Here is a 17,748-nt window from a genome sequence, read left to right as displayed (position 1 = left end):
CCTCTTGAATACTTTGGCTGAGATCCAGCTCAGCATAACACTTTTGGCCTTGCCTGAGTTGTGTTTTTGCAGCTCTGAAACACCCAAGAACCCCAGGTGAGACAGGTAAAAATCCCATTAAATCCATTAAATCCCATGACCTTTCTGGAGTGGTCTTTAAGGCAGTGTTAAAAGGTGAGGTGAGAAAACCACACACACACCTTAATAATGTGACTGAGTTTACTCTGTGTTAGTGCCCAAGAACTCAGCTCAGCTTGGGACACTGAATCCCAGCATACAAGGCACCAGTGATAACAGTGTCCACTTCCCCAGCAATTTCCTTCTTCAGAAGGGAAAGGGAAGTGCAAGAGGACCCCATTCCTTACCACAGGCACGTGTGTCGTGTGTTGCCTGGCTCCCTCCAGAAGCCTCCCTCTAGCAGAAATTGTGCTGCTGCTGTCAGTGTTGAGATCATAACCTCCCCCTTAACACACTCTGGAGAAGAGCTCTGTGTGCACACCCTACAAGAAACGACGGAGAGAAACATCAGGCTGGTGCCATTCACTTCAGTGGCTGGTCACCATCAGCATTGTTCTGATGTTCCTCCATGCAGCCTCAGGCACTGCTTTACTCTTTTCCCTCCCATTTCTGGCATGAGGAATCTATTTACTTGCCCATTGCTGGGTTGCAAATTTTTCTGGTGTGGGTTTTGGACACATAGGCCTTTTCTTTCTTTGTCATTTCCTTTTCAGTGCACACATGGCATGGGAGGAGGCTTGGCTGACAGAGGCAGAATACTCCAGGACACTCCAGGACAGAGGCCAGCATACTGCCTGGGCTCACTCTCCTCCTCAGAGGATTCACTCACAGTTTTGCCACCGATATTCCTAAATCCCAACCATACAAATTTTTTTTCTTCCCCTGCTGAGGGCAACCACAGTAAAAAACATACACTGAGGTCCTAAGAAAGGCAATTAGCTGCTAGTAACTGCAGCAACCCTGAGATAAAGGACAAGGGCAGTCTCTGCCACTCCCACCCCAGAGAGGGCCACACACATACGGCAAGGGCATTAGGGCATTTCATACTCCCCTGAGCTATCGCAGTTACGATCGGCATATTCAGCAGACAATAGAATGAGCCATTCCTGCTCTAGCTGGCTCTGCCTTGCCACAGAAATAGCTCCTAGCTATTCCATTTTCCAAGCACCAGTGGATTTCAATATCCTTTAAACACCAGGAATTACCTCCCCCTTTCCAGTTGGTACTGGTGTTAGCATAGCTCCCATTATGCTTCAAATAAGTCACAGATTCTTTTTTTTTCTTAGCAAAATGACTTCAAATTTATTCACAAAGTTAACCAATTTCACCTGGCACAAGTACCAAACAAAAAGTACCCCTGCATTCAGGTGTGGCACTGTGTTGTGTGGTGAAGAAACACAGCAGACAAGATGACACCATGTCTCCATGGAAAAAGGATTTACTGTACAGCAGAAATGCCAGGGCACTGATGCAGGAGTACAAGCAGAGCGCTCCCAAGTCTCTCAAATTGCCCTGACAATGATGTGCCTCATGCACTCTGCCCCAGATCGTCTTCTTTGATAAAGCCAAGTATCAGGTCTGAAAGGGGGGGCCAAGGACAGAACGGCTACGCCAAGTAGAGAAAATGACCTTCAGCAGAAGTTTTTAGGAGATTCTGTGGTGCCCAGACACTTAGCTGGAGACCACTGCAAAAATAAATGGGTAGAGTGTCTAGTCACCCTGGCCAGTGCTCAGGAAGCTACAGAAAGGCTGAACTGGCTTGGGTTAGTGGCTAGTCAGAATGCCATGTAAACAAGGTGCTTGCCCACAATGACAAGGTCCCAAAGAGCAGCAGGCCAGATGTGGAGCACTGTCCCAGCTGGTGGTCTGAACATTAGTTTCTCTGTTAATCCTGGTCACGGCCCATTTTGCCAGTCAGCCTCCGACGCTGAGTCTTGGTGGTTCGCCCGGTGCTGGACTTCTGGATTTTCTTACGTGGGCCTTGCCCACGTTGGAATCTTTTTCCTTTTGTCTTTTTCCGGCTGTGCATGTGCAGCGTGGCAGTAAGAGAAGAGATTCTGTGCAGGGCAGAAAGAGAAAAGTGTTTGGGGACCAAAGCTTGCAGAAGCAAGGCGACACCACAACAATAGCTGGAGATCTCTACGTGGCCCAGCAGGAATGGATGCCAGACACAGCAAGTTCCAGTGGGACTCTCAGCTATGCAGGAAACCTGCAAGTCTTTATGTGCGGTAACAACAAAAACTAATGCTGTGAGCATCGTGCTGCCCAGACCCCACAGAGTTAAAGCAACTCTCCACACCCTCAAAGCAGTTGTAAAACCTGGATACTGAAAAATGTGGAGAACGCCTTAGCTTTCAGCTTTCGGAGCCTCTGACCTTCAACCCTAGAGACAAGCTCTGCTCGCTGCGGAATGTGCCGCGATGAAGGAGTGGGTGAGAGGTGAGGACGCAGCCCACTCTCCCGCCGCTCCTCCCGCGCGGTCACCGGGGCGGCAGGAGCGGAGCGGAGCGGGGCGCGCTCCGCCAGCGCCCCCTGCGGGCCCCGGCCCGGGCAGCACCGCACCCCTCCTGCGGCCACGCCCGCGCCCCGGAACCCAACATCCCCATCAGCTTCCAGAGCCGAACAGCGAAGGCCTGAAGGCATCTGTACGTACTTTTCAGACAGGAAGGGGTTTCTGGACTTCTTGGGCATTGCTCTCACAGGCTTGTTCATCACCTCTTCCCCTTTCTCTTCTTCAGATCCATCAGTTTTTCCCTTAAAAATAAAGCACTTTTGTGATTCTGGTGTTTCCACTGCCTTCTTGGTTTCATCCTGTTGTGTGAACTAACTAGTCACAGATGAAGATTTCTTAATTCTCCACACCCCTTGCTGTCCAAGTGTCAAGGTTTCCTATTGCAGTCCTGCAGAAAGGCACAATCAGAGATGTCCTACAGTAATCCACCCCAAGATCCAAAAACTTTTAAACTTGAATGAACCAAAGGTCTTGGCTTTTGCTTAAATTACTATCAAGACCTCTTTGAGTGGACTTTCATAGATGACCTTACAAATATAAGCACAACCACTACCTGAGAGTCTCTATGAAACAAATACAAGCTCTTAGTTACAATGTATTTTGAGAATAAAAGTGACCACAACCAGAACTGAATGGTTTCCTTACTTGCGGTCCAAGCATGGGATGATGGAGAGAAAAATGCCTCCTCATGCTAACAGTAATATTTCTGAACAGGACACAGGAAAGAGGTCAAGGACAGACCATTCAGTAAAGTCTGAAATCTTGCTGTTTGTCTTGCATCAGTTTTTAATGAAGTATTACATGGTTGCCATCCAGTCCAGTAACACTTCATTTAACCAGGGTCAGTCGGGACTAGCAAAGCATTCCAGGGAGGTGTGAAGTGAGCTATTCACACAGAACATTTCCTTCTCTTTAGAGGCGCAGTTTAAATTGTGGAAAAATATAAAAATTATGAGTTTCCCTTTTCATCCCTGTTGCCAGCCAGCTGCAAGGCCTTGGACATACTTAGGAACCACCAGCCCTACCTCACCAGCCCCAAGAGTGTGTACTGGTGATACAGAGAGGTAGCAAGAGGCTTTACCACGGGGCTGGTCAGTCCCAGCTGGCGGGCCCCCGAGAGGTCCAGGTCGCTGATGGTGGTCACTGTTACGATGTGGTTTGGGTGGTCGATGTTCACAGACTCTGTCCGCGATGTCACCAAGTGCTCCAGTTCATCGGCCTCCTCTGGGAACAAAAGAAATCCTACACTGCAAAGTGCCCAACTTTTCATGGGATAAACTCACTTGTTCCTGATGCACCATGCTGGGCTGGGGTGACACCCGGCCTTGGCATGCAGGAATAAAGGGCAGAGGGGCTTGGCACTGCAAGCCTGGAGGGCAAGCTCCTTCTCCCCACTGAGGGGACCTTGGAGATGTCCTCCTGCTCCTTCCTTTCTGTACAACTCGCATGATTGCCGGGACAGAGGGCTGCGGGGTCAGCGCTCAGATTGCTGCCCAGCTTGTCTGGGCAACACGACAGGACCGAGCAGCTGTTGGTGTGGGTGCGAGCATCCCTGCCCCAACTCTCAGCACCCAGTCAAGGCTGTCGGACCACGGGCGCCCACCTCCCTCCCCACCGAGGGCCCAGCACGTACCGAGCGCCTCCTCCCTCTCGCTCAGCATCTTCAGATACTCCTGGTGCCGCTGAGGAACGGAAACAAGTCATGCGGCGCCTCTGCCCGCCCCTCCTGCCCGCTCACTGCCCGCCCTGGCGAGGGGGGACACAAGCCCCTTCCCTCACCTCCTCTTTCATTTTCCTCTGCTCTTCCTTCAGTTTCCGTTTGATCTCCTCCAGCGCCGCCTTCCTCCGCTCCACCTTCCGCTTATGGAAACCGGTCAGGTACTCCCTGCCGCCGACAACACAGAACCGCCCGGCTTTCAGCGACCGGGGAATGCCTTCCTTCCCCGCCTCCCGCCCTGGGGCCCGCCCGGCCTCACCTCCGCCGCTTCTCGTCGAAAGTCACCACCAGCCGCCTCTCGCGGCCGCCCGGACCCGTCTTGTTCTTCTTGCGGCCCATGGCGGCCCCACGTTGCGCTGCTGCCGCCCGCCCCTTCCGCCGGAACGCCGGCAGTTGTGTCCGCCGCCCCCCGGCCCGGCGGGACAGAGCGGCCAGCGCCACGGAGCTCGCATGCGCCTGTTCCCGGCCCTAGAGTCCGGCCTGGGGTGGACGGGGTTTGCTTCAGGCATGGGAGCCTCCGGCTACGTTCCTCTTCAGCTTCCTGCCAGCAAAAGATTCTGTGGCGCTGCCTTGTGCGGAGAACACGGCAGTGTAGCACCCGATCTCACAGTGTAGTCCCAAAGTCGTTCTGATACTGCAGAGTGTTTTGCATCTACATCTCTTTAATAAATGTCACTCTTACTAACAGTTAACATCTGCAGTTCTTCAACTGAGCATTCTTCAATAGAACTCTGAGTTTATTTCAAGCTACTGTCGTTTCTTGGTGTTGGCACAGCATGTGCTGCTCCTCTTATCCGGGGAAGGCAATTGTGGAGATGAGTGATCACAGCTCTGATGCTGTGTCCAAGTCGCAGCATCTGGCTGGACAGCCATAATTTCTGTAGTGGTGGAGAGAGGTACTGGTATGGGTTGATGGGGGCATCAAGACTGCAGTGTTCTGATGGCTTAGAGTGACATTGGCTGAGCTCCTGAATCTTTATTGCTCCCGTGTTCTCACCTTAAAATGGGTGTAAAGCTTGTGTGGTGGCCAGCTGACTTCGGTGGAAGCTTCTGAATCTTGTGGAGGCAGCCAAAGCCAGCCCACAGAGCATGATGAGTCCTGACAGGAGTGCCGTCACAGCCTGGCAGTCACTTGTCCGCAGCCAGCTTTCCTTTATCAGCTTGCTTGCTGCTTTCGCTCTTTTCCTGGTCTGTCCTTTCACGGGCAGAAATGTGGAAAAACCAGTTCTGTGGTTAGTTGCTGCACTTCCCTCCACGCCCATGGGGCAGGTCTCCTCCTCCTCAGTCCTCACGCACGGTCTGGGTGCACTTCAGCCTCCAGCCTCTTTGCCCCTGCCTGTGCTCAGCCGGCTCAGGTGCACCGGCAGGCCTCTGTACCCTTTCCATTTACCTTAACCTCAGGCTTCTCTTGCCTTCCTCTTTTCCCTCTGTCTGCCAGAGCTTGTCTCTCTGGTGGCTCCTTCTCTCCTGGATAACGCAGTGGCTTGGCCTGCAGGTACAAAAGGTAGCTGCCCTCCTGGCCCTGTCCTGCCCTGCCTGGAGGAATACCATTCCGAGGTGATGGCTGGAGGAAATGAGCGGAGCATGAAGGCCCTGAAGGAAGTGTGGAAGAGAGCAGAGAACTCTTTGTGTGCGGACTGCGGGAAGCCAGGTGAGTCCCCGAAGGATGCTGGAGGAAGAGTTGGAAGTAGGGAGCTGGGGCTGATCTCTAGCAGCCACTTAGTGCTGGCTATCTGGACTGCACAGGAGCCTGGGGTGGAGAGAAAGGGGAGGCATCGCTCTGGGTATTCATTTCCTCTCCCTTGAGGTGGGTTGGCAAGGGAGGAGGGAGAAGATGCTGCCATAGCACTGGTGGGAAGGACAGGGATGTGGGAGTGCCACATTAGCAGGGCCTCCATAGCTGCAGCACTGTGAGTTGTAGTCATGTCAGATCGCAAATGCAAATCAAGGTCATGCCCAGTCAGGACCTGACAGGAAAGCTTGCAGTGAAATCCTAACTTCTCCAGAAAGAAGGCATGATTCAGGAGGGCATTGTCTCCACCATGACTCAGCTGTGAACTGACAACCTGTTACAGGTGACTAGGAAATTTCATTTACTGAAGGGCTTACCCTCTCAGAAGGGTACCCAGTTTGAGGTCCTACAAGTGCTGCTAAAAACACCCATCTTACACCTCCAAAAGGAGTGTACTACCCAAGCCAAATTAAGACTGGGCAAATTACTACAATTTTGCCCTATTTAATTATTCCAGGAGAGTTTTAGATTCAAGGTTGTTTTTCACTTCCTGAGCTAAACACTGTTCGGGGTTTGCTGTGATGCACTAAACAACTCCTGGAGTCTTTTCCCAGAGGTGGTTTCATTTTCCTCTGGGTGATTCTTTACACAAAGGGACTTCACAGAGCACTTTGGGGTTTTTCAAGATATAGGTCATTAAAAATTCAGTCAAAGTGATTGGAATGGGGAATGAGGGACCAATAGCTGTGTTTCTTCCTGACTGGCATCCATGCTTTGGGTGTTAATTACTTAGCTCAGATGAAACTGTGGTCACTAGCTCTCTGTTTCTCAGGACTACCTTCTCAGGTGAGGCATATCTCCCACTTCTAGTTATACCCTTTTCCATATTCTCAGATCCTGACTGGGCATCCTCTACTTTGGGTGTCTTTATATGCCTCAGCTGTTCAGGAATTCACCGCAACATCCCTAGCATCAGCAAAGTCAAATCCCTGAAGATGGACTACTGGGATGATGCTCAGGTGCAGGTGAGATCTTTATCCCCATGGGTAGGGCAGGTGGTTTGGACTAGGCTATACACTCAGTGTCCTGGCAAAATTAGTCCTTTGACCTCACAGAGTTGGAATGTAGTCTGGTTTAATCAGTCTCTTTTCTACTCGGGAAAATCAGGGATAACTCCCCACAACCCAGTGGGAGAGGGAGGATACACTTGCTTTATGCGTCTCCTCAAGCCCTGTTACTTTATGGCAAATGCAGAGCTCTTGCAATGTATCTTATTAAGGCTTAGTGTCTTTGTTGCTTCAGATTATTTGTTTTCCACTTTCCAAGACCATCCAGCCTCAACCTCTCCTCTTGATTTCAGCAGTCCAAGGGGAAAATCTTGGGCAATTCCATTCTCCAAAAAAAGTTTCCAGATAAAATACAATCTCTTGGAGAAAATGGCACTTATGAGAACTTGACTTCTCCCCGTTACAGCCCCCTCAACTCCCTAATCTTCAGGGGACTGAAAATATTTTCTGGAGATCCAAAGAAAGTAATCTGTGTCTTGTTGCTCTTTGGAAGAGGTTGGAATTTCCTTCCAGATGCCATTGCAGAACTGCTGTCAAACTCTCCAGGAGATGTGGGTCATGGCAGCAAATCCACTGAATGTGTGCACACCCAGCCTTACGGAAGTGACGTTTATGGCACTCTGTTGATTCGGGTGCAATCACTGTAATGTCTGAGAGTAGACGAGACCTTTGAGACCCACCTTCCTGCAGCCAGACTGCTGGGATATTGCAACGGAGGGGAAAGAGAATGCTCCATTAGAGTTTGATATGCATCTGACCCTGTAGTGGGTCAGGAAAGAAAAGGTCCAACATGAGTCTGCATCAAAGGCAAGGCACTAACTCTCTGTTTAACTCTGCAGTTTCTGGCCAAGCATGGGAATGCTGTGACTAAAGCCATATATGAAGCTCACATCCCTATTTACTATTACCAGCCAACCTACAATGACTGCCAGTAAGTTGCTGCATACAGAAGAAAAGGGGGAAGGGCAATTCTCTGTTCCTCTAATTCCTCTAGTTTGTTTCTAAGCTACCTGTCCCCTCTCTCCATAGAGTGCTGAGAGAACAGTGGATACGGGCCAAATACGAACGCAAAGAATTTACTGAGCCAGGAAAACAGCTGCCATATTCTGATGGTAAGAGCAGAACACAGCATCAAAACATCTTGCTTGTTGCCTTTGCTGGAAACTTCTGAGCATCATGAGGTGTCAGTGTTGCTAATCCCACAAGTACTCCTGAGAACCCAAGTGGTCATTACAGGGCTTCGTTTTGGGAGTGTTAAATTGTGCACAACATAGGCTGGCACTGCCACAGGTAGCTTAAAAGCATGGTGTTACCAGGTGGCATTTTTCAAAGACATTTGTTATCTGGTGGAGACAGATATCTACAATAAGGAATATCTGTCCTGCTGCATGCCACCCCCTCTAACAACCTCTAAGGCAGTTGTCCTTGAAATGGCACTTCCAGTCCTGTGACAAAAGGGCATTGGAGCCCAAGAGCCTGCAGAGTCAAGTGGGAAGAGTTCTGGTCCCACACCAGAGTCTGCACGGGCCAGGACTCTAGTTTCACAGGAGACAGCTCTCACACTGTCAGAGGTAGTAGTAGGAGCAGGACTGGGAGGTGGGAAGAATCTGGGAATGTCTTTTGGTGAGCGCTTATCTGCACTGCAAACATAGGAACACACCATCTTTAGTTGTAAGTCAGAGGTGAAACACCTGAAGTGTTTACTCTCAGCAACAGTCCATCATGTTTTTTGTCCCAGAGGGCCCCAGGCTGCATGCAGCTCTCTGGTGCCTACCATGCCTATGGGGAATGCTATTATAAGTGGCTTTTCTGCTCCAAGGGTTGAAGGAAGGCATCCTGTGGAAGCGAGGTCGAGACAACGGGCAGTTCCTACCCCGCAAGTTCCTCTTGTCTGAGAGAGAGGGATGTCTGAAGTATTTCACCAAGCAGGATGTGAGTATGGTGGTCAACTCCCACCTCAGTGTGTACTCCACCCAGAGCAGCGGGGTCACAGAGATGTTCTGACTTCCTACACATGTTTCTGAGGTTGCCTTGTTCATCCCAGCTCAGAGATGAGAACAAAGCATGTCACTAAGGAGAAGGGTCCCCTTCCTACTGTCAGAGTGACTTTTCCTCATGCTCTCTTTTTGTGCTTCCCTCACTACTGAGAAAAGGGCTGATCTTTCACTTCACTCCTATCCATTTGCCTGGATGTGTAAACCTGCACCATTCCTGGAACCAACCTCACCCCACTGTGAGCCAAGTCGGCAAAAACCTTTTCTCTGGTTGGTTTTGAGGAGGGCTATTTTTCTGCTCATTCATCTCTCTGAAATGAGTGGGGCAAGAGCTAAAATGCTGTCACAAGGGAGGGAATGGCTCAGGGTAGGGAGAAGCAGGACATGCCATCCAGAGAAACCTAGACAAGCTCCAGAAATGGGCTGATATGAACCTCAGAAGGTTTAAAAAGGCCAAGTACAAGGTTCTCCACCTGGGTCAGGCCTCTGACCCTCCTTACCCCAGGTAATCAGTAGCTCAGATCTCTTTCCTTCTACGATTGCTCATGCATGGTCAATGCCATTCTGTTTTCAGGCCAAAGAACCCAAAATCAATGTTAAAATAGATGTCATCAATGCTACATTCCAGCCAGAGAAGATTGGGAACCCCAATGGCCTGCAGATCACCTATCTCAAAGACAATAAGACCCGGAATATATTTGTCTACCATGAAAGTGGAAAGGTATCAGGTTTTAGCATCAAACACTGCACAGCCATTGAGGTGCTTTGAGGAGCGGCTGATATTAAATAGTATGAAGGATGGGTAGGATGGGGTGTGTGAGTGTGAGTTGCTGTAGGTAATAGGGTGGGGGTTCTGGCTCTGTGTTTGTGTATCTGTGAGAGAGTTTTGCTGCAGGGAGCAGGGCAGGAGCACTGGCTGAGTTGGTTTGTGTGGGAGGAGTTCTATAGAAGATGTGCTGCCTGTGCATGTGGGGAATGGGGCAGCCGTGCTGGCTGGCTGTGTGCATGTGAGGGAGATGCTGCGGAGGGAGAGCTGACTGTGTTTGTAGTTAACACAGGTCTGGGTGCAGCTGGGTGAATTTAGATGCCCCACTGTTGCTCTGGCTAAGCTTTCTGTCTTGTCCTGTTCGATCCTCAGGAGGTAGTGGACTGGTTCAACGCCATCCGCTCTGTGCAGTTCCATTACCTGAAGGTAGCATTTCCCATTGCCAGTGATAATGAGGTAAGGCAGCACTGGAGCGCCGTCCTGAATCTCCTGCGGCTTACATGATAAAAGAGCTCGTTAGTTTGTGTTATAATCCCAGGTACGGAAGTGGAAATTGCAGGGTAAAGACAGAGGGATGAGAAGGTGTTTCTAAAAGGGCCTGTGGTGGTCAGAAAACAGCTGCTCTCTGCTGTTTCTGGGTCTTTTGGAGGCAGAAGTGATGCCTAGCTAGGCAGTTTGGGAAATGTAAATTTAGAAGGTGACTGAATTTGGGGGAATAGAAGGGTGGGGGAGGGAAATTAATAGCAAAGAGGCACAGCTAAGTGAATGTTACTCTTGCCATTTTGTCAGATTAAAAATCGTTTGACAAGAAACTTCTTGAAGGAGGGATACATGGAGAAGACTGGTCCCAAGGTGAGCTGCTATGGTAGAAGAAATCTAAAAGGGGCCTGCCAGAGCACCACTGGCTTTCCCTACTTCAATGTTTTTCTCCTGCTGTTTCCTCATTCCCCCCTGACTCTTTAGACACCCGTGGGAAGAGTGTGTGTGCACCAAGGGAGGGGAGAATAAAAGGAAGGGAAAGGACACATGTGAAAGTAGATGGAGCCAGAGTCTCTGCTTTCTCCCAGAGCAACAGATCTCTCTGCATGTGTCTGTGTGTGCGTGACCTTACAGGTATTTAGTGTCCAGATTTCTCCTGTCTCAACTCTGGGGTCCTTCATCGAAGTTCAGGAGTTGGGGGCAGTATCTGAATAACCCGATACTGACCCCCACTCTCAGCTCAGAAAGGCGAGGAGGAGATTGCTGTTAAGTCAGGGGCTTGGTTCAAGCGGTTGGGATGAGTTTGGGGTATCCATTCGCACTGCTCGCAGCAGAGGGCACTGTCCCCTCACACATGTCACCTCTTCCCTTCACAGCAGAGGGAGGCTTTTAAGAAGCGCTGGTTCACGCTGGATCACCGCAGGCTCATGTACTTCAAGGATCCTTTGGTGAGAAGGAGATGTGACCTCCATGCAGCTGCTGAGGGCAGAGTCAAAGTGTACACAGTGTCTGTGCTCTGCAGTAAGGGTGGCTTGCAGGTTTCTCAGCTGCTATGAATGGACTCCAGGTCTTCCCCTTTCCATCCCTTTAAGTTCATCACATGCTTTCTGGGTTTGTTTCACTGCCTGCAAACAATGGGAACAGGGAGGGCAGCAGCGTAAAGGTGGTGATGGGAGGGTGACACAGAGAGAGCAGCAGTTCCTCTCTCAGACCTCTTGAGATTTATGCCCTTATTTTTTTCCTTTTCACTACTGCCTTTGATCGGAGACTTGCTGCTCTTCTGAATCCCCTGACCACCTCCAAAACCTTTTGCTGCTACATCCCTGATCCTCACACACTCTCCTCCTGTCCTTAGGTGCCCTGTAATGATTCTCTTGTTCTTCTGGGGTTCCATAAGTCACTGTCTTTCCCTCCTGATATGCAGGATGCATTTGCTAAGGGTGAGGTATTTGTGGGCAGTGGAGAGAATGGATATAGTGTCCAGAAGGGATTGCCTTCAGGGACACAGGGCAACTTCTCTTGGCACTACGGCATCACCATTGTCACCCCTGACCGGGAATACCTCTTCACCTGCGAGACAGAGACTGACCAGCTGGAGTGGATCAGAGCCTTCACTAGTGTCATCAACCAGGCCATGACACCACAGGAATATGCAAGTAAGTGACTGGATGCTGTTTCCTTCCCCTCCTGCCACTCCCATTCAGGGTATTTCCCTAATGTACCACCTTTTCTCTTCACTACAGTTGAAGCCTATTTCAAGTTTAAATCCTAGGAAGCCATGCAGGAATCTCACTATGACTCAACTCTACCTGGTCCTATTGGGTGGCTGTCAGGACAGGAGAGGAGATTGACATCAGAGAAACACAGTGCTCTTGGAGCACCCCTTGAAGCACTTTTGCCCCCATAGAATATCCACTTTGTTTTGAGGGCCCAATTAAGCTGCTTCTTTTCAAGTGCAAGATTTTGTGCATCTGAATCCTCAGTACAACCTGTCCCTGTTAAATTGCTGTCATCTGACTGGATGCTGACAGGTCTTGCCTGTCAGTCAGGCCTTGAAAACTTTGCTGTGTTGGACGTGAGACCCAGCATCACTCCTGCATGAAACTGCAGAGAGCCACCCACCTGACGCAAGAAAACAGCTGCCTGGCTGGAGCCAGGCACCACAGTGGCTTACAGGGCTGCTGCACTAAAAAAGCCTGTTCCTTTACAAGAAATATCATACCTGCTGGTGACAGAGATGTGAAACATCTAGATATTTGATCAGTTAGTGCAGTGTTTGAGAAAGGTCACTTAAAAGATGTAACCTAACAACCAAATGTGAGCCTCGTTTCCTTCTGCCATGTATGGGCTTGAAAGCTTCTTCAGATGACATTTGTGTGCAGACCTTCCACCAAATGCTTCAGAGAAGATCAAAGGATCATCTCAAAAATAATGTGGATATACATTTGGGTATGTGGATAATCTGTGCATGCACACACATAACAAAAAGTGATGGAGGCGGAATACTGCCCTAGGGAAGATACTGTGAGGGATATTCATGCCTCTGAAGATCAGCTGCCAAACTTGAGTCTCTATCAGACCAATGGAGCACAGACTCCTCTCAATGGAGAGGGATTGGGTCTTGCAGAGAGGAGCTGATAACGTGTATAGAGTTCAGAGTCTGCTGTCTCTATTAGAGCCTAGGGTTGATGCTGAATATAGTAATATATGGATATCTGCTCCCTCATTCCCTGTATGTCAAAGGCCTGGCACTTTCATTCTGACCTGCACATTGCATATGTTTATCGTGTATATCACACATACATATCTGTATGTTCATGTTCTATTAGTAAGAGTTAGCCTAAAACACTAAATCAACCCATGATTCATGTCTTAAAGCTCATCTCTTAAAGCTCTCTTAGGAGAGCTGTACTTCACGTGCTGAAAGGAGTAGCTGAGTTCTGCTGGTGACTGTAGTATCTGATGTGTTTGCAGTTTTACGCAGGCAGTGTGAGAGAAGGTATCTCATGTGTTAAGGGGAGCTAACTGGAATGAATGAGACAACCAGTATTTTAATTAGCTCTTAAAGAAATAATTTTAAAAAACCATTGTAAGTTATTTTAACTTCCTAAATTAGCTGACATGTTAACTGCTGAGGTATGAGGTTGTTTCCTGGAAAAATGTACAGATGATCAAACAAAAAGCCATAGCTCTTCATTGTGTTTCCTGGGGCATGTGGACTGTGATTATTCCCATCAGAGCCAAATGGGCAGACTCATGGTGCCCCTCTGCTTCACTGGGGACCCCACACTGTGCCAAGACCACCACAATCTGTTGGGAGCATCAACTTTCTGGATGAGTAGAAGCATCACTCACCCTGCTACCATGGTGCAATGGAAATATCCACTTAAAAGTATATTTTCACTGCATTTTGCTGATCTCTCCCAGTTTGGAGTGTGATTTTCCTGAAAACCAAAGGACATTGCACAGTGAGGGGAGTACTGATGGGATGCCTTCTCCTCCTCCCGTTTGCTGCTCAATTACCACTGCTGGATATGAGCAGAGGCATTTGACTCAGCCACAATGAAGCTAAAACACCGATGAGGCAAAAGAGTGTGGCTGGAGCGGCCTGAAACCCTGAACTAACAGCAGAGTACATGTAGTATGACACATGTGTCTCTGCTCTGCAAATTCTGTCCCACCGTGTCCTCCTTGAGACAAGGAGGCTCAGATGTGAGTGAGGAAAGGGCAGGGTAGCGTCGGGCGTGGGTATCATGTGATGGTGTCTCGCTAGAAGGCGGTAGTGCCTACACAATGGGCTTCTGCTCCCTGCTCTGGGGGGAGGCAGCTTCCCTGGGCTTCGAGGGAAGGCGGGGGAAAGCTTAGAGGAGGATGATGGTCTTTGTGGAGAGGAAGAACTGAGTCTAAAATATCCAATCCTTTGAGTCTTTAGGAGCTTGCTGTGACTTGAGGGCAAAGGTGGAAAAGGGCCAGGACAGAAAGTGAGAATGTGAGAGTTCCTACTATCTGGTGGGCCTGCTTGCAAACTGGGGACTGCATCCACAACACCCAAACCTCAAAGGGCCCTGATGTCCTTGGGAGGGAGCGGGTGACAGGTTCTTTCAGTCTGGCTTGGCTAGGGAGAGTTGTGTGCCTGCTCCCTGCCTATTGCACTTTCAGGGCTGGCCCTTATTTCCCTACCAAAGCCACAGCATGATGCTTTCCACCCTCCTTGCCATATTATGGAGTCTAGTCTTTCAGTTGTCTCCTGTTTCAAATGAGGACAACTGTACAAGGAGAAATGGGATAAAGAAAGGGAAACAAGAACAAGAAGGAAGACGAAGCAGGATAAAGGAAGATGGGGGAAAGAAAGCATGTCTGCCAGAAAGAGGAGGGAGCCAGTGGGGCTCCTCAGCTAGTGGCTAAAATCCCAGTATAAATTTGGAACTGTATTCACACCGGTGTGTGAAGCTGTGAGTCAGGCACATTCCTCCATGCAGTGGTCAAAGCAGCTCTCAGGGGGTTGGTTCAGCGGGGCAGGGCTCACCTCTCCAAAGTCTGTCTGAGCTGAGCTGACAGACTTGGGAGCAGAAATCTACTTGTTCATCTACTGTTTCTGTGGGCCCAGCAAACTCTGGAGAAGCAACAAAGCTAGCGAAGAAAAGAGACATTTCCTCCTGGCTGGCAGAGGTTACCTTGCATGTATTGGTCTTGAAGGAAAAGGCAGTGTCCCTTTCTTGGCTCTTTCATGGTTAAGGAAAACAACTGGACAGAGCTTGTGATGGACAACATCAGCAAAATGGACTGGTGAGCTGGAGGTGAGGAATAGACTTCTCTGGAGCACCCTGTCTATGTCTGATGAACTTTCCCCATTCTTGCCTTGGCTGCTTTGCTGTTAAGGCTAGAAGTGTCCTGTACAGTGAGGGCGGAAGGCAGGAGGAAGGAACAGGTCTCTGAGAGCTTGATTTGCTCTTGCTTAACTTATCCAAAGATGTCTTACAACACTTCTCTCAGCCCAAGTCCTAGAGAGGATCCCAAGGGTGGCAGTTTCTTGGAGGAAAGCAGTGGTGGGGATGATGACAGCAATGTCCTGGGAGGGGACAGCCTGGTCACAGGGCCGCTGGGTGCAGTGCTGCTGGTCATGTGCCTCACTGGGATGGTGGGGAACATCTACACAGTGGCAGTGGCTTCTGGCAGGGTGGCAGGCTGCTCAGCAGGCTCCTTGGGGGTCTACATGATCAACCTTGCCCTGGCTGACCTCCTGTACCTTTCCACCATCCCCTTTGTGGTTTGCACGTACTTCGCCCAGGACTGGTTCTTTGGAGATGTGGGTTGCAGGCTTTTGCTCAGCCTGGACCTCCTCACCATGCACGCCAGCATCTTCCTCCTGACCGCCATGAGCCTGGAGAGGTACTGGGCGGTGGCCAAGCCTCTGCGGGCCAGGCGGGCCAGCAATGCCTACCGCAAACTGGCCAGCACCGTCCTCTGGCTCCTCTCGCTCCTGCTCATGGCCCCCATGATGGTGATGACTCAGCTGCGGGAGGGGGACGGCCCCCGCAAGCGCATCTGTGTCCCCACCTGGATGCCATCAGCTTTCCGGCTCTACCTGACAGTGCTGTTCACCACCAGCGTCCTGGCACCCGGCGCCGTGCTGGGCATCATGTACACCCGCCTGGCCCGGGCGTACCAGTCCTCGGGCTGGGGCCTGGGGCTGCCGGTGGCCGGTCGGGCCTCTGCCCGGCGGCTCCTCTCCAGGATCTCTGCCATCGTGGTGGCCTACTGGGCCTGCTTCCTCCCCTTCTGGGCCTGGCAGCTGGCCGGGCTGTACCAGGGAGAGGGGCTGGGCATCGGCCCCACTGCCCAGGCCTACCTTAACTTCGGTGTCACCTGCCTGGCCTATGGCAACAGCTGTGTCAACCCCTTCCTCTACAGCCTGCTTGCCAGCAGCTACCGCCGCCGTGGCCGCACTGGGACGGGCGTGGCACGGCCTGCAGCACCCTCTCAGCAGGCTGCGGGAAGCCACAGCATCACCCGGCTTTCAGGGAGTCGTCAGGGTCTGTGAGGGAAAGTCAGGGGCGAGCAGGCTGGGAGCATCTGACCTTTGGCTGGGGTCATGTTGAGAAATAAAAGTGTGTCACCTTCCATGCCAGCATGCAGTGTCTTCCATCAATGTTGTTGCAGTGCTTTCTCCTTTGCATGGCTGCTCATCCTGCTCAGCTGGGCGGGGAGAGTGTTTTTCTCAGGGATCCTGACTCCATCCTCAGATCCTTCAGCTCTCACACACTAGCCTCCACCTTGCACAAGGCTGGGGAGTGGGTGGAAGGGAGCAGTCAGCTTCAATATATCTAAATTATATATCTGGGGAACCTTTGCCACCCCCCATCTCCTTGCTAGCAACAGGCCAAGCCATAACAAAGTCAGGACAACAGTGAGTCATAGATTTCACAAGAACAGTGAGTCACTGCAAGAAACAGCCACACTAGCAGGAGATCTCACTAAGGTTCATACTCCTGTGGTAAAGCTACCACCGAGCTCTCTTCAAGAAACTGTCACAAAAAAATCTTTGAAGAATCTAAAGAAAGATTGCCAAGTGCAATTAAGAGGCATTGCAGGATTCCCCTGTAGTACAGCGCAGGGAGTCCAGTACATTTGCTCAGCTTTCAAGATCAGCCCAGCAGAAGAAGCTGGAAGTCCTCTGTGTCCATCATGACAGTTCATGGCACCATCACCAGCACCATGGCCCTGCTGTGGTTGAGGGAAATACCCAGTTCTCTGGCTTACCAAAGGTACCCCAGGCTGCCAGACTGTGTCAACACCACTGTGTAAACTGAGCCAGGTCTCTTGCCTTGAGACCATCTAGCCTAGCATGGCTCATTTCCATAATGCTGAACTTCTTGAGAAAGGATGGCTTCATCCTTATCACGCCATGAGAAGAGTCCCCAAGCTATGCTGTCCCCCTGCCATTCCTATGCACAGGGTGGCAATGCTAGATGTCATGTTTACAATTGTAGATGTAGCCCTAAAAAGAGTGTGATGTGATCATCCAAAGCAGATGGGCTTTGGGCAACACAGGACTTCAAGAGAGATCCAGCTGCAGAGCCTCAAGTTGCTTCTATACCCCAAGTGCCCCTACCTTTCAGCTAAGGTCTCATCTCTCTTCCTTCTCAGACTCACAATTCCTAGCAGCCCAGCCTCTCTCTGCATGGGTACCCAGGACCTGGCAGAGCCTCATGAATTATGAAATAAGAATGGCAGGTACAGCTGCTGCAGGGGAAAGTCCCTGTTCTCCAGCTGCTCTGGAGACTGCTTAATATGAGGAATTAGCCCAGCCAGGCCTGCAGGGAATCCTGTAGTACATCAAATTGTTAGTGCTTTGTGTTGCTTGTGGCCAAGTCTTTCATCCCAGACCAACCTGGTAACTGCTGTGCACTGTGGATAGGGCAGGTCCCACCTTTCCTACACCCACTAGGCACAGAATGCTCAG

The 17,748-nt window shown here is 50.4% G+C and overlaps 3 protein-coding genes across 4 annotated transcripts in view; 2 read left to right on the top strand and 1 right to left on the bottom strand.

Annotated features, from left to right (window-relative positions):
- Window positions 1-205: 205 nt before the first annotated feature.
- Window positions 206-4,650, bottom strand: NOL12 (nucleolar protein 12). Its single transcript, XM_068191207.1, has 6 exons — window positions 4,507-4,650; window positions 4,310-4,415; window positions 4,164-4,212; window positions 3,612-3,754; window positions 2,672-2,772; window positions 206-2,075 (listed from the first exon to the last, which is right to left on the bottom strand). Exons 1-6 carry the CDS (start codon window positions 4,584-4,586, stop codon window positions 1,904-1,906), a joined length of 651 nt encoding a protein of 216 aa, XP_068047308.1. The 5' UTR covers window positions 4,587-4,650; the 3' UTR covers window positions 206-1,903.
- A 467-nt stretch (window positions 4,651-5,117) lies between these two features.
- LOC137474548 (arf-GAP with dual PH domain-containing protein 1-like) overlaps window positions 5,118-17,748 on the top strand; it is a 177,282-nt gene continuing 164,651 nt past the window's right edge. Inside the window, exons 1-11 of one of the 2 annotated variants that reach the window (XR_010999406.1) lie at window positions 5,118-5,898; window positions 6,874-7,004; window positions 7,886-7,977; window positions 8,076-8,158; window positions 8,866-8,978; window positions 9,615-9,761; window positions 10,179-10,262; window positions 10,596-10,658; window positions 11,162-11,233; window positions 11,710-11,941; window positions 12,029-12,360. Coding sequence is in view for 1 of the 2 variants with exons in the window: in XM_068191205.1 (XP_068047306.1) it covers window positions 5,808-5,898; window positions 6,874-7,004; window positions 7,886-7,977; window positions 8,076-8,158; window positions 8,866-8,978; window positions 9,615-9,761; window positions 10,179-10,262; window positions 10,596-10,658; window positions 11,162-11,233; window positions 11,710-11,941; window positions 12,029-12,057 (1,137 nt within the window). In the remaining variant the exon portion in view is untranslated. Of the gene's footprint in view, window positions 5,899-6,873; window positions 7,005-7,885; window positions 7,978-8,075; window positions 8,159-8,865; window positions 8,979-9,614; window positions 9,762-10,178; window positions 10,263-10,595; window positions 10,659-11,161; window positions 11,234-11,709; window positions 11,942-12,028; window positions 13,098-17,748 lie in introns of those variants that run through there. The other variant, XM_068191205.1, reaches the window with a different exon arrangement.
- On the top strand, window positions 13,245-16,413 carry LOC137474550 (urotensin-2 receptor-like). The gene has a single exon (XM_068191206.1). The coding sequence runs from the start codon at window positions 15,256-15,258 to the stop codon at window positions 16,324-16,326; it is 1,071 nt and encodes a 356-aa protein (XP_068047307.1). The 5' UTR covers window positions 13,245-15,255; the 3' UTR covers window positions 16,327-16,413.

This window comes from Anomalospiza imberbis, chromosome 5 (assembly GCF_031753505.1).
Source record: "Anomalospiza imberbis isolate Cuckoo-Finch-1a 21T00152 chromosome 5, ASM3175350v1, whole genome shotgun sequence".
NCBI lineage: Eukaryota > Metazoa > Chordata > Aves > Passeriformes > Viduidae > Anomalospiza > Anomalospiza imberbis.
The sequence above is the reverse complement of the archived record's forward strand: the minus strand, read 5'-3'. Positions and strand labels throughout refer to the sequence as shown.